General features: G+C 42.6%; 2 protein-coding genes across 2 annotated transcripts in view; one reads left to right on the top strand and one right to left on the bottom strand.

Moving 5' to 3' along the window:
- Nucleotides 1–16,148, bottom strand: part of KPNA1 (karyopherin subunit alpha 1) — a 335,799-nt gene that overhangs the window by 255,658 nt on the left and 63,993 nt on the right. The gene's annotated exons all lie outside the window — the stretch shown is intronic.
- PARP14 (poly(ADP-ribose) polymerase family member 14) overlaps nucleotides 1–16,148 on the top strand; it is a 51,031-nt gene that overhangs the window by 4,168 nt on the left and 30,715 nt on the right. Inside the window, exons 3-6 of the mRNA XM_050781825.1 lie at nucleotides 889–922; nucleotides 6,002–6,244; nucleotides 9,197–9,433; nucleotides 13,048–15,290. Coding sequence (XP_050637782.1) covers nucleotides 889–922; nucleotides 6,002–6,244; nucleotides 9,197–9,433; nucleotides 13,048–15,290 — 2,757 coding nt within the window. The remainder of the gene's footprint in view (nucleotides 1–888; nucleotides 923–6,001; nucleotides 6,245–9,196; nucleotides 9,434–13,047; nucleotides 15,291–16,148) is intronic.

Here is a 16,148-nt window from a genome sequence, read left to right as displayed (position 1 = left end):
CCAGGCTGAAGTGCAGTGGCATGATCATGGCTCACTGACTCCTTGACCTCCTGGGCTTAGGTGATCCCCCCACCTCAGCCTCCCCAGTAACTGGGACTGCAGGCGCATGCCACCACACCTGGCTAATTTTTTGTATTTTTTGTAGAGTCAGGGTTTTATCATGTTGCCTAGGCTGGTCTCGAACTCCTGGGCTCATGTAATCCAATTGCCTTGGCCTCCCAAAGTGCTGGCATTACAGGTGTGAGCCACTGCACCTGGCCTTAATTTAATTGTTATCTTTTTTAGAGACAGTGCCTTGATCTGTCTCCCAGGCTGGAGTGCAGTGGCACCATTATAGCTCACTGTAACCTTGAACTCCTGGGCTCAAGTGATCCTCCTGCCTCAGCCTCCCAAGTAGTTGGGACTACAGGCATGCATCACCATGCCTGGCCAATTTTTTTTTCCTAAATTTTTTTTTTTAGAGATGGGGTCTCACCATGTTGCCCAGGCTGGCTTTGAACTCCTGGCCTCAAGCGATCCTCCCACGTTGGCCTCCCAAATGCTGAAATTACAGGTGTGAGTCACCAAGTTCAGCCTCAAGAAATATTAAACAAGGGAAAAATTATGAGCTAAGATGTTTCTCTGATGTAGGATGTACCTCATATTCCCAAACACTTGGTGTTAATTGGGGTTTCTGTTATTTGTGTCTCATCTTCATTGGTACTTTTTGTGACTTGAAAGTGAATATGCCACTATGTATGGCCCCAGATGTATTCAAGAGCACCATTATCAGACCTTTTCATTATTGTTTCTGTTTATCCTCCATCTCCAGGCTGGTCCCAGGGACATTTTCTTATGTAAAGAAATTGTTAATAATGTATTAATGCTACTTTATTGTTTGCGTTTCAGGAATCCAAGACCAAAGAAGATGTTAAAGAACCAGGTAAAATCTCAGTTGAGATGACTCTGACATTCACCAAGCAGTTATTAAAGGCAGCACTTGAGGGGGTCAGCCCTCTCTTCTTGACTTCCACAATGCAGGATGTGCTCCGCTGGGAGCTGCCTTGGACTGCATCCTCTTCATATTCTGAGCCAGCTGTGCAGAGGGTGGCTTTTAGGGCTCAGGTCATAACGATTGGAACTGCTCTCTCTGGGGCCTGGGAGACACGTTGCAATAGAGGGGAGGGCAAAGAAGTGCCAGAGAGGTGGTGATGAGCTGATCTTTACTTTCCACTTGTGCTGAGCCAGCCGCTGAGAAGCAAGGACATGATATGTCCAAGGGAGTCGCATGTGGCTTAGCACTGCTTCCTGAGCACTGGGTGTGAGGGTGCTGTGCTCTGAAGCCAAAACAGGAAGTTGTGACTCCTCTGTGAACACAGGCTTTTGAGCACTGGTGCAGGATTGGATTGGAGGATTGCAGTCCTCTAAAAGACAGCAGTTCTTCTTATCTCGTCTGCTGTAGGAAACAGCTAGCGACCAATTAGCTGTTGTGGACTCCAATGCTCAACTAGCATCTGGGCATTGAGCTGTCATGCCACCTGACATTTACTAAAGAAGCAACTAGTTTTCATAGCTAAGCATGCCATTATAAAGGGTAGGAAGTGAACTACTCTGAATGAACCGAACCAGAGAGATAAAGTGATACATGTATCTAAACCTTAAGGAAAAGGAACAATATATAATCATTGTCCTCTTTTATTGAAATTATCTTGAGAACATGTAGTTTTCTGCAACTTTCTCTTTTGGAAAATGGCACTGGAGTGAGAGCTGCCTTTATTTGGCAAAAAGATTGGATAGGGATATATGGCTTATTTTTATCTAATATGGATGTCCTGTTAAAACTGTAGAATTTAGCATGCATGGCTTTCTTAGGCAGCTCAGGAGTTTCATGAAATAGGAATTTTTTGTCTCTTTAGAGTAATTCCTGCTTTCCATTCCTCACTTGTGGAACTGGCTCCCCAAGCTCCCAGTGTTTGTTGTTGGGATCTCCTAAATCCTTATCTTTTTCTTGGAAGATGCCAAAGTGCTATACTCTCAAGCTCAACTTCAGACCAGGAAGTGGTTTTATATGTGCATATTTATTCTTGCTCCATAGCCCTAGATCTAAAATTTAATCACATCTGTGGTTCTTATGACGTCGTAGATTTTTACCTTAACTCTGTCTTAACTGACATGTTAGCACTGTTTTAAATTTGCTTAAAACTCCCAAATGTGTTCCCAGCGAAAGCCCCAGTCCCCCTCCACCAATAGACTTTTCATTGTCCTGGGGATTTTAGGCCCGTTTTCTAACCTGTTTTTACCTGACCTGGACTCTAAGGATAGTAGTCAGCTAGAAATTTGGGTGGTCTACACAAGATACTTAAGTTGACTCCTTTAAGGGAAGCAGAGATTCTTTGCTGAATAGTTACTCCACACTGATCCCTGACAATGGCCCTAAGGCTGGGACTCTTGAAATTAATTGGAACGGGGTAGACAGTTTCAGAACTGAGCAAAGTGTGTGTGGAGAGTAGGTACTAACTGGATTCTGTTTCTCAGGGATGGGGATAGCAGAAGACACTGCACCATGAATGCACTAGGCATGCCCGAAACCTCATGCGAAAAGTTTGAAACTGAGGCATCAGCAGGAGGTGACAGGGCAGGGAAAGGCACACACACCAATGTCAGGTGATGTCAGCACTGAGCTACTGTCCTGTTCCAGGATAAGCTTAGTTGGGCTGGATCTGAAAGGTAGAAACCAGCACTTGGAAGGTCTTGGAGAAGAGAAAAGGGCAAGAGCAGAGAAATACTGCTTACCTGTGGTCGGAAATTCTGATGTTTTCAAATCCATATCCCCAGACTGGACTCCTCTCTCAATTCCAGAATTTCTGTCTGACCTTCTTTTGGGAAGTATATTAGAGCCAACATGCCCGAAGCCGCATGTGTCATCTTCCTCCCCAAGCAGGGGCCTTTCTGGCCGCCTCATTTCTCTTGAAGTACACAATCAGTCTGCTCGTCACCTACTAGACATTTCACGCATCACGCCTTTCACATCTGCTGATTATAGAGACCTTTTTTTTTTTTTTTGGAGAGAAGGTTTCACTCTGTTGCTCAGGCTATCTTGGCTCACTGCAGCCTCAACCTCCCTGGCTCAAGCAATCCTCCTACCACAACCTCCTAAGTAGCTGGGGCTATCATAGCATGCACTGCCATGCCCAGCCAATTTTTAACATTTTTTGTGGAGACATGGTCTCACTATGTTACCCAGGCTGGTCTTGAACTCCTGGCCCCAAGTGACCCTCCCGCCTTGGCCTCCCAGAGTGCTGAGATTATAGGCATGAGCCACTGCACCCAGCCTCATTTTCTTTTAAAGTTTTCCTTTTCCATCCTTCTCTCACCACAGGCCCTTCCTTTTTACCTCACAAGTTCAGCATGGCAGGAGCTCCCTGCTTGCTCTGTCTGTGTCTGCCACCCTTCTCCTTAAACCTGACCAGCCCTTTGCACTATTGCTAAATAGCCTGCCATCCTTTTCATGGAAGCCTTCCATGACTCACCCTCACCACAAACTGGGAGATAAAGTCCAGACCACCTTTTGGTTCTAGTCTGCTTTTCTGGCCTCATTTTCTTCATTCTGCACAAATGTGCTCCTTTTGAGCCACATCAGTCTAATCGCTGTTTTCTAAATTGTCTGATGCAATTGCAGCACTCTCCCTGTGCTTCTGTTGCTCACAATTACCTCTATCCCACTTTTCTCTACCCAGTTCCACATACCCTTCAAGACCTGCTGAACTTCCTCCTCTTCTCTCAAGTCTTTCCATGCCAGCCCAGCCCTTTTATCTCTTTCTGGGACTCTTGGCTTGATTGTTAATGCTCTTTTTTGGTCAATTAAGCCTTTCTTGTGGTGAAGCGTCTAATATTGATGGGGTTATAAAACTATGTTGCTGGAAAGATTCTTTCAATCCAATTCACTTAGTCCTATACCCTCATTTTACGATTAAGAGACATGCCCAAGGTCACATGGCTAAAGAGTGGCAGCAGGGATTAAACACATACAGCCTCCTCCCTAGCCCAGCAGTCATTCTGATTTGTTATACCTGTCTCACTTAGTGCTAATTCATGTAGTTGCTCTATCCTTAAGCTATTTTTTTTTTTTAAACTTAGCATGAGTGTGTTCATGGCATGATAGCCAGCACACAACAGAGTGGTCTAACTGTTGTAACAAACAACCTCCCAAATCAGTAACCTAACACAACACAAGTTTGTTTGTTTGTTTGTTTGTTTATTTTTCTGAGATGGAATTGCCCAGGCTGGAGTGCAGTGGTACAATCTAGGCTTACTGCAAGCTTCGCCTCCCAGCTTCAAGCGATTCTCCTGCCTCAGCCTCCCGAGTAACTGGGATTAGAGGCGTGTGTCACCATGCTCAGCTAATTTTTGTATTTTTGGTAGAGACAGCATTTCACCATGTTGGCCAGGCTGGTCTCGAACTCCTGACCTCAAGTGATCCGCCTGCCTCATTCTCCCAAGGTGTTGGGATTACAGGCGTGAGCCACTGCGCCTGGCCACAACACAAGTTTATTTGTTCTTCTCATCAGAGTTCAGTGTAGTTGGCAGCTGGGGTGGTGGTGGGAGTGTCAACCACTTCACGTGGTCATTCAGGGACCCAAGCTCCTTCCACCCTTTGACACCATTATCTCTAAATGTGATGTCCAAGGTCACTGCAAGGGAGAATGCGGTTTCATATTAAGGAGCTTTATATTGGCCAGGCCTGAAGGTGGAATTCACTTCCACCCATATTCCATTAACTGCAGGGACACTACTGTTGAAACTGAACTGCAGGAAACTTGAGAAATATTGTCCAGGAAGTAAGCAAAATGGATTTGGTGCACACAGAGCATTTTATGCTGCCACTGCGAAGGTTTACACATGTCATTTTTCTCGTATACCTCCATTAGAAAATCTGTAAATGTCTTATCCAATGTTTTTATATTCTTTCCTCTCCTTATATCCAGGGTCTTGAACACAATAAGAGTCCCCATTGAATAATTGTCCACAGAATGTCTAAAGATCAGATCGTACACACCATGCTTCAGTGGACAAGCATACAGTGAGACTGACCTTGTGTGTATGTGTAACTCACTCTTATGGTCAACAGTGGAGAGGAATGAGTCAGCTAGGTGATTGCCATTCAGCGGGCTTTGTATGCAGCAGCCCTTGGCCATTTCACCTTCTGTGTGTATTCCTTAATCATTTGCTATAGGGATCCTTTTTTCTCTTCAGTGATGGGAACTTAACTGTTTTTCGGAGTATAATGTGTTAGGTGATACCCATGTTTGGGCACCATCAGATAGTCTTGCTTTCCTCCAGTGACCCAAGCAGTAAATCTCCAATTCAGCAAACATTTACTGAGCCTCAGTTATATACCATATGCCAGCAATACAAGGATGAATAAACATGCATCTTGCTTTTGAGAAGCTTAGCTCAATAATTTTAGTATGGTGCTGTGCTAGAAATAGATATTAAGTGCTAGGAAGGATAAGGCAGTTTCCTCAAAAAGGCCAGGCGGAAAAGGGTATAATAAAATTAAACCTCAATTATGTATAATTTTAATATAAAATTCACATATAAAAATAGTCCTATAATGTAAATTGTTCTATAAATGACTATTTACTTAGCTAAGTAGTGTGAATATTTTTTCTTATTACTAATAATTGCATACTAATTTTTAAAATTCATTTCCGGAGGTTAATATGTGTACCCACCAGCAATAAATAAAAATCTTTTTATTCTCTATAATGCCTATAATCTTGAAAATGCAGATGTATTTTTCGACATGAAAATTTAAAAATATGAACTTTAGTAATAGGCAATTACATGTTACATGTTGCTTTTATTTAAATAAAGCAAAAAGCCATCCAAGGTCTGTTTTTCTGTGAGTTAGCCAAGAGATTGGCAAGGAAAGAGGGCAGTGCCTTGTGATAACTTACTTTGCTAAGACCATAGTAGATAACTATAACATCTTGTACCTCTTTTGTCTTCCTAAAATCAGATGTGTCAGAAGAATTGGAAGCAAAACTCCCTCTTGATGATGGATCAGACAACATTGAAGATATCCCAGAGGAATGTGAAAATATTTCCTCTTTGGTGGCATTTGAAAACCTCAAGGCAAATGTGACTGACATAATCCTTACCTTGTTAGTGGAGAACATCAGTGGCCTGTCCAGTGATGACTTTCAACTGGAAGTAATAAGAGATTTTGATGTCGCTGTTGTTACCTTTCAAAAGCACATAGGTAAGATGAAGTGACGCTTCCTCTGTCTATCTTCTTTGCACCACATCATGGGACTTGAGATACCTCTTAGTGGGACATCTCTGAAAGTTTGACTCTTTCTAGTAGCTACTAAGAGAGGTTTCCAAGTTAATATAGTTTTTTTTTTTAATTTTGAAAAAGAAGCATATTCATATTGAAACCAAATTCTGGTATTTTTAGTAGAATTAACTTTATTGCAGGAGTACCCAAGTGTGTATGTGTGACTGAGAAAGAGAGAGACAGGCAGAGAGAGTAAGAGAGCGTGTGAACACAGCAAAATAGACATCTAAAATCCAAGTGATTCCAAGTAAAGGAGTCGGCTTTTTCACATGTGTTATCTCAGTGGGTGAAGTAAATATTTGTATTACCAAACTGGACTTCGTGGAAGGTAATGATAACACATACTCATAGAGTGCTGACTATAAGCCACGTGCTATGCCAGCCTCTTTACATGTATTAATTTGTTTATCCTTTCTAAAACCTTATGAGATTATTATTATTGATCTCCATGTTACAGCTGGGGAGACAAAACACAAAGGTGCGAATGCATGGATGAACTGGGTTTGAACCCAGGCAGCCTACCTCTACACCTGTCCTCTTACCACTTTACCAGATATTTCCTTAGCACTTTTACGGTCGTTCACATATGTAGGTACGAGTAAGTGCATGTAATGCAGAAAATGGGTGCTCTTTAAGGTAATTGTCAGGATTCTGTAGACAATCTCTGAGATTGGGAAGAGAGCTGTCACCACCCAAAACAAGTACATTTTCCAATTCCAAGCCTTCACTCTTCCATGGCCATGGCAGTGGAGTGGTTAAGAGCACAGGTCATGGAGTCCAGCTCTGCCATTTAACTAGTTATATGAGGTTGACCAAGTTATTATCCTGTCTGTGCCTCACTTTTCTCATTTATAAAATGTCACAATAATACCTACCTAATATAGTTTTTGTAAAGATTGAATGAGATAATGTTTGAAAAGTTCTTAACATAGGGCCAGGTGTAGTGGCTCACGGCCTGTAGTTCCAACACTTTGGGGGGCCAAGGTGGATGATAGCCTGAGTCCAGGAGTTTGAGAGCAGCCTGGGCAACATGGTGAAACTCCATCTCTACAAAAATACAAAAATTAGCCAGGCATGGTGGTGCGCACCTGTACTCCCAACTACTCAGGAGGCTGAGGTGGGAGAATCACTTGAGCCTGGGAGGCAGAGGTTGCAGTGAGCCAAGATCATGCCATTGCACTCCAGCCTGGGTGACAGAGTGAGAGCCCGCGTCTGAAAAAAAAGAAAAAGAAAAAAAGAAAAAGAAAATAAAAGTACCTAACAACTTAACGTAGTACCTGAGACGTAGTAAGGACTCAAAGGGAGCTATTCTTATTTCAAATTTATTACTATTTCTTACAAAGGGAAAACTAAATGGACTTGCTTTTGTACATTGATCAGAATCTTGAATGCCTAATATGTGCTAGGCACTGGTCTAGGTGCTGTGGGCAGAGATGAATAATCAGGTTCCTGCCCTTGAGAAACTCACAGCCTGGGGTCAGGGAGGAAGCCCATATGTAAACAAATAAGGAAGGTCCGAGAGAAGAAGCTGTCTCTCTAAGCTGTGAACAGAAAGCTGTGGGAAATGGGAGGAAAGGGACCCCCTTTCAAACAAGGTGGCCTGGTCTTGCTTCTGTGAAGTTTATACTCCAGTAGTACCATTTGATAATGTCCAGAATATATTCCATCTGCTTGACATAGCTGTTTCCCTATCCATCTGGTAAACCCCTCTTCATTGTTCAAAACCCAGATCAGAGCCACTTACTCTGGGAATCATTGTCTGATTCCCAGTATTAGTCTTCCCACCTCATTTGATCCCACAATAGGCAATTTATTTGCTCTCAAGACTTGCTCCCTCATGGATGATGCACTGGCAGAGACTTGTTATGTTTATTTTTGTATCCTCAGATCCTAGCACAGTGCCTGGCACATCGTGGGCCCACCATCGATACTTCTTCTTCTTCTTCTTCTTCTTCTTCTTATTATTATTATTATTATTATTATTTTAAGACAGTCTCGCTCTGTCGCCCATGCTGGAATGCAGTGCAGTAGCATGATCTCAGCTCACTACAGCCTCTGCCTCCCGGGTTCAAGTGATTCTCCTGCCTCAACTTCCCGAGTAGCTGGGACTACAGGCATGCACAACCATGCCCAGCTAATTTTCTTATTTTTAGTAGACACGGAGTTTCACTCTGTTGACCAGGCTTTTCTCGAACTCCTGATCTCAGGTGATCCGCCTGCCTTGGCTTCCCAGAGTGCTTAGATTACAGGCATGAGCCACCACACCCGGCCAATACTTATTATCAAAGAGACAGTTGAGTCCTGAAAGATGAATAGGATCAAGATAAAAAATTGGAGAAGAGCATTCCAAATGCAGGAAATTGTATACCCAAAGACCCTTTAAAGGAGAAGGGGGTTTACAAAAATAATGACTAGTCTTTGTGGCAACATGGAAAATAAAATGAATGGCAGGGAATAACCAAAGGTGATGCTTGGAAATTAGTTTCGAGTCACATCGCTAAGGGCATTGTACACCTGGCTGAGGAGTGTCAACACTCATACCTGCAGGTAATGGGGAGCCATTGAAGGGCTTGAGAAAGGGGTGAAATGAGATTTGTAGGGAAAGCCCTCAGGAGGGTTTGTGATGGCTGGGGCAGGAAGTGGGGACATAGCTCAGTGGCAGCAATCGAGGTAAGACATTCGCATGTGTGTCGCTCAGAGACTGGGAGTTTTAGGTATGTAAATTCTCATGTAGGTGTTAAGATCTTGTGTCTAAAAATGGAGTGCTTAGCTCTCCCTTTTAACTCAATTAGTAGCCAGACATTTTCTTCTATACAACATAAAGATACAATCAAAATTTACTGATTTTCTTTCTTTTTTTTTTTTGGTTTGTAGATACTGTAAGATTTGTTGATGATTGTACCAGGCACCATTCAATTAAACAACTTCAGCTTTCTCCAAGACTTCTGGAAGTGACAAAAACAATCAGGGTTGAAAACCTGCCACCTGGTGTTGATGACTACAGTTTAAAACTTTTCTTTGAAAATCCCTATAGTGGAGGGGGAAGAGTTGCCAACGTTGAATATTTTCCTGAAGAGAGTTCAGCTCTGATTGAATTTTTTGACAGAAAAGGTAATATTTGTTAACCTGTCATACATGGCATAATCTAGGCCAGTTTTAGCTGAGCTTAACAGTTATCAATTTAGTTCTGATGTGTTTTATTTGTTTATTTATGCATTTCTTTGGGAATTGAATAAATAATCCTGTTCATCTGGGATATGATGCTTAATAAGGCCAGTGATTCAGACTTTAGAGAAGGAACATCAAGTTTTTGAAAGATTTAAGGAGATTCTTTCATGAGTCTCTACCTATGATGGACTGAAAAATACATTCTTGGGATCTTTGAAATACTATATTAAAAAGGAGATGATCTGTGTTTTAGCCACACACTTGATAGAAACTCTCAAATTAATTACAACAAGGTTAGGTGAAGAAATACTCAGCAACTCATAGAGTTCCTGTACAGTACCACTACTACTTTCACCTATTGTACCGTCATTCAAAAATGGACAGGAGTGGTTTCACATGACCAGTGGATGCCTGCTGGAATATTGTTTGGAGTGACCCTGTGAAAACCATGTCCAGCTGAACCTTAGAGAAACACTTGTGAGTGTTTTGTGACAAAGACTGCCAGTTCTCTGAGGCATATACAAGGTCAGCTTGGAGGTTCTACTTGTGTTCAGAGGTCAAGGCTGAGCAGAAGGAGTTAGGGGGCCAGGCTTCTTAGGAAAAGAAGGAAAATTGTGCCTGGGATTAATAAGGGTGGGGCATGACATAGGATAATGTGGTATGCCACTCACTTGAGAGAAATTGTTCCAACAGGGTACTTGAAGGAACCTCCCTTTTCCCAACTCAATTTTTATGAGTTGGGAAAACTGGGTAAAAGTATGGTTTGAATTAAAATGGAATGAAAGACCTACTATTCCTTGGGCAAAGGGACAAAGAGGAGCTTCTGTCACATATTCAAATCTCCCTCTGCCTGGTCTTGGGCCCGGAGAAAGAGAGGGGTACATAAAATCCTCTACCCTAGAAATTAACTTCCCAGTTTGTGGTGAGAGTTGACAGTTTCAGGGTTTTCAAACATCTTGAGGGCATGGGGCTGTTGGGTTTCTCCTCAGAAGGGCTATTCTGCACATACACAACTAATGTTAAGTACTATTTAATGAAGGTTTATTTTCTCCCAGAGCTATTCATGTAAACTCTATGGGGCCCTCTCAAAGGTTCCCTTCCTCCCTGATCCCTTTGTACCATCTAACTTTTTTGACCACACCTCCTCCTCCAAACCCACTCATTCTCTGTCCTCCACAATCTGTGATATACTGACTTTCTTTTTTGTTCTCTAGCTTCTCCTTCTTATTATTTTTTAATTTTCATTTTATTATTTATTTATTTTGAGACAAGGTCTCACTGTCGCTCAGGCTGGAGTACAGTGGCATGATCATGGCTCACTGCAGCCTCAACCTCCCCAGGCTCAGGTGATCCTTCCACCTCAGCCTCCAGAGTAGCTGGGACTACAGGTGCATGCTACCATATCCAGCTAATATATTGTATTTTTAGCAGAGATTGGATTTCACCATGTTTCCCAGGCTGGTCTTGAACTCCTGGGCTCAAGCAATACTCCCTCCTTTGCCTCCTAAATTGCTGAGATTATAGGCGTGAGTCACTGCATCCAGCTTAGCTTCTCATTCTTTTAATTATAACTTACATTTGCATAGCTTCGCAGGGTGTTACCAAGTGCACTCAGACAGTCTGTCTTATGGGCATCTTGATTGTTATAATCCCTGTTTTACACATGAGGAAACTGAAGCACAGAAAGGTCCAATAACTTGCCCAAGATTACGCAGCTATAAGTGACACAGTCAGGATTTGAACTTGGGTATTCTGATCCCATAACATATACCCTAACTTCTCTCCTTTTTCCAAATCTCCTGTTCACCTATAACGTTAATTTTTCTTATAGGATAGTTCACCATTCACAATGGGTTGCCAATAATGAGGCAGATGGTAGATAGAGCTTGGTTTAAAAGAGAATTTGTTGCACAATATTGTGTTTTATGTAGATTTCTTGAGAGGAAAAAATTAGGCATTTTACTCTAAAATTATTTGGTTCAACTTCACAAAATCTGATTTAATTTTTAAGGAAGAGAATTTTCATTGAACACCTATGTCTGTAAGATCTTTGGCTGTTTTTTCTGCTACAGTATCTCACAATCCCATTAATAATCTGCACGGTTAGATAAACTTTGTCCTTACAGGCAAAACAGGATGGAGACTTGAAGGCATATTAAGATGACATCTGCCATGGTTCTTGGGTCAAACAGACCTGAATTTGATTCCTGGCTTTGGTGCTTACTAGCTTTGTAATCTTGGCCAAGTTACTTTAACCCACCTAAGCCTCTGTGCTCTTATCTGTAAAATGGGACTCACATTACTGCTTACCTTAGAGGAGTGCTGTGAGGTTGAAATGAAATAATACCAGCAAAGTGCTTGGTGCCTGACAGTGCTCAGTATGTTGGTAATCATAAATACTGCCTAGGCTTAGGGCTGCCACAGGGCCACGTTGGGAAGTTGAAGCTGTATGTTTGGGCCTCTGAAGGCCACTGTCTTTCCATCATGCTCGATACCAGCTCTAGGACCCCATCACACACAAGGTGAAGTTACTTTAACAGCGTTCCACAAAGGTTGCTCTTTTAACCCAAGTTGTTATTGGAGCACATTCTGATTCCCTTTCTGTAGATGCTCTGCCTAATAACTTACACAAAATGAGGAGGGGCTTGGAAGAGAAGAGCATGCGCATGCACACACATGCAAACACATCCATGGGAGTATTCCAGTGAAGTGGAAAAAGGAGATTGCAGCAGGGCCAGGAGGAGGTGTGGGTCTTACTGAATCATAGTCTGTGGGGCTGGGCTCTCAGAGGACCGTGATGATGACTTGGGTTTGGTAGAGGGGCAAGAGGATGGGCTTTGGGGTTGGACAAACACTGAATCTTAGCTGAGTTATCTGCAGTCTATGTAACCCTATCCAAGTTATCTAACCTTTCCTAGCCTCAGTTTTATCATTTGTAAGTAGGGATGATAATAATAATGTCTCTACCTCAAATGGTTGTTGTGAGGATGAAATGAATTAAATATATGTAAAGCACTCAGAATAGTGTGTGACACATGCTAAGCTATAATAATTTATTATTATGCTCCTCCTTTTCAAGGTATTAATGTTAATCTAACTCAATTTTGAAGCCTAAAATTATAGGACTGTACAGGAAGACCAAATAGCATAATACTAAGGTGAGCTTCACTTTGAGCACCAAAATATTTTTTATACTAGGGCAAACATTACTCTCACGCTTGTGACCAAACTCATGTATTTCTTAACATGATGGTGATATATCAGTAATATCAGGAAAACAGTAAACGGAATTTAATTAACAGGATTTCAGCATAGATGGATCTTGGCTAGAAAGTAATTATTCCATTCAATAAGGGATACCTGTGCACCTGTGCACTGCTAACCCATATCAGTTTATATTAGAGCACTTTGAGAGTAGTGCTGCTTTTTAATATGCTGTAACATCACAATTCTACCAACATTAGATTTTTTTTTCTCTAAAATAGGAAAATTTTGTTTTGTTTTTAGTTGCCATATATCATCCTGGGCTTACGTTATTTTATTTCTTTCCTTTTAAGTGTTAGACACCATCATGGCCACAAAACTCGACTTCAATAAAATGCCGCTTTCTGTGTTCCCGTACTATGCCTCACTGGGCACAGCCTTGTATGGAAAGGAGAAGCCTCTGATCAAGCTTCCAGCACCATTTGAAGAGTCACTAGATCTTCCCTTATGGAAGTTCTTACAGAAAAAGAATCACCTGATTGAGGAGATAAACGATGAAATGAGGCGTTGTCACTGTGAGCTCACGTGGTCCCAACTCAGTGGTAAAGTTACCATCAGACCAGCAGCCACCTTAGTCAATGAAGGAAGACCGAGAATCAAGACCTGGCAGGCAGATACTTCCACGGCACTCTCTAGCATCAGGTCTAAATATAAAGTCACCCCAATTAAAGTGGATCCAACAATGTGGGACACCATAAAAAATGATGTGAAAGATGACAGGATTTTGATTGAGTTTGATACACTTAAGGAAATGATAATCTTAGCAGGGAAATCAGAGGATGTCCAAAGCATTGAGGTACAAGTCAAGGAGTTAATAGAAAGCACTACTCAAAAAATTAAAAGGGAAGAGCAGAGTTTGAAGGAAAAAATGGTCATTTCTCCAGGCAGGTATTTTCTTTTGTGTCACAGCAGTCTACTGGACCACTTACACACAGAGTGCCCAGAGATAGAGATTTGTTATGATGGAGTCACTCAGCACTTGTGCTTGAAAGGACCTAGTGTAGATGTGTATAAAGTCAAGTGTGCAATCCAGGAAAAGGTGTACACCATGGCGCAGAAAAACATTCAGGTTTCTCCTGAGATTTTTCAGTTTTTGCAACAGGTAAACTGGAAAGAATTCTCTAAGTGTCTTTTCATAGCACAGGAAATTCTTGCACTTTATGAGCTAGAGGGTACAACTGTTCTCTTAACCAGCTGTTCTTCTGAAGCCCTGTTAGAAGCTGAAAAGCAAATGCTCAGTGCCTTAGATTATAAACGCATTGAAGTTGAGAACAAAGAAGTTCTTAATGGCAAGAACTGGAAAGGGCTCACTCATAATTTGCGTAAGAAACAAAATTTCTCCCCAAACACTGTAATCATCAATGAGTTATCTTCAGAAACCACAGCTGAAGTCATCATTACAGGCTGTGTAAAGAAAGTAAATGAAACCTATGCATTGCTTTTTAACTTCATTGAACAAAACATGAAAATAGAGAGACTGGTTGAAGTAAAGCCTTCCTTAGTTATTGACTATTTAAAGACAGAAAAGAAGCTATTCTTGCCAAAGATAAAGAGGACAAATGTGCAGGTAAGTTTCAATCCTGAGAACAAACAAAAAGGCATTTTACTAACTGGCTCAAAGACCGAAGTACTGAAGGCAATGGACATCGTCAAGCAAGCCCGGGATTCAGTCTGTGTTAAAAGTGTCCATATTGATAAGCCAGGAGCCAAGATGTTCTTCCGGGATAAAGCATGGTTTTATCAACGTGAGATCAAACGGTTGTTTGGTTGTTACATTGAACTACAGGAGAATGAAGAAGTGAAGGAAGGAGGCAGCCCCTCTGGGCAGAAGTGCTTCTCTCGGACGGCCTTGGCCCCCGGCGTTGTGCTCATTGTGCAGCAGGGTGACTTGGCACAGCTTCCTGTCGATGTGGTGGTAAATGCATCTAATGAGGACCTTAAGCATTATGGTGGCCTGGCTGCTGCGCTCTCAAAAGCAGCTGGCCCTGAGCTCCAGGCCGACTGTGACCAGATAGTGAAGAGAGAGGGCAGACTTCTACCGGGCAATGCCACCATCTCCAAGGCAGGAAAGCTGCCCTACCACCACGTGATCCATGCAGTGGGGCCCCGCTGGAACGGATGTGAGGCCCCGAGGTGTGTATACCTATTAAGGAGAGCTGTGCAACTAAGTCTCTGTCTAGCCGAAAAATACAAGTACCGATCCATAGCCATCCCAGCTATTAGTTCTGGAGTCTTTGGCTTTCCCTTAGGCCGATGCGTGGAGACCATTGTTTCTGCCATCAAGGAAAACTTCCAACGCAAGAAGGATGGACACTACTTGAAAGAAATCTACCTTGTTGATGTATCTGAGAAGACCGTTGAGGCCTTTGCAGAAGCTGTGAAAACTGTATTTAAAGCCACCCTGCCAGATACAGCTGCCCCGCCCAGTTTACCAGCAGCAGCAGGGCCTGGGAAAACATCATGGAAACAAGGAAGTCTGGTGTCCCCGGGAGGCCTGCAGATGCTGCTGGTGAAAGAAGGCGTGCAGAATGCTAAGGTGAGTGTTGCCTTTACAGAACACCACCAGGGCACTGTGACTCCACTTAGTCAGCGACTGTCTCATGCGGGGCTGAAGAAAGATAAGGACCAAGGGGAGAATCAAGGGAGAGAATCCCATGCCCTCCACGCCCACCTTTTAACAATTTTCCTTAGATAACTGGGCTCCTTACCAAATCATTTACTAATTGAGATCAGCCAATTATTTGTGAGAACTGAAAGTGTATAGAGGTCAGATTTCTAGGTTTCCAGTAGATGTAGAAATCCATAATATCACACATTTAGACAGTTCTCTATACTTTACGCCTGCCGTGTTTTGGTAAATCTAAGACTAATTTCCTAATTTACTGACAGCAGATACAGAACAATCAGAGCATAGGGTATGCAGAAGACAGGAATCTTGTCAATGATGCTGAGCAAGAGTGAGCTTAGGGCCAGAGTCTGAGGGACCATCAGCACCCAACACCAGTGAGGAAGTGAAAAGTGGACCTGAGGAAGTTACAGGTGCCAGGCAGTATGTAGGGACAATTCTTGTAGGCTGCAGGGGCATGGCGGCGGCGGGGGGGCTAAAATGTTTATTTTTATTTATTTTATTTTATTTTATTTTATTTATTTATTTTTTTTTTTGAGACGGAGTCTCGCTCTGTCGCCCAGGCTGGAGTGCAGTGGCCGGATCTCAGCTCACTGCAAGCTCCGCCTCCCGGGTTCACGCCATTCTCCGGCCTCAGCCTCCCGAGTAGCTGGGACTACAGGCGCCCGCCACCTCGCCCAGCTAGTTTTTTGTATTTCTTAATAGAGACGGGGTTTCACCGTGTTAGCCAGGATGGTTTCGATCTCCTGACCTCGTGATCCGCCCGTC

Source organism: Macaca thibetana, chromosome 2, assembly GCF_024542745.1.
Source record: "Macaca thibetana thibetana isolate TM-01 chromosome 2, ASM2454274v1, whole genome shotgun sequence".
In the NCBI taxonomy this organism is placed as follows: domain Eukaryota; kingdom Metazoa; phylum Chordata; class Mammalia; order Primates; family Cercopithecidae; genus Macaca; species Macaca thibetana.
Note: the sequence above shows the minus strand (reverse complement) of the source record. Positions and strands in the feature narration are given on the sequence as shown.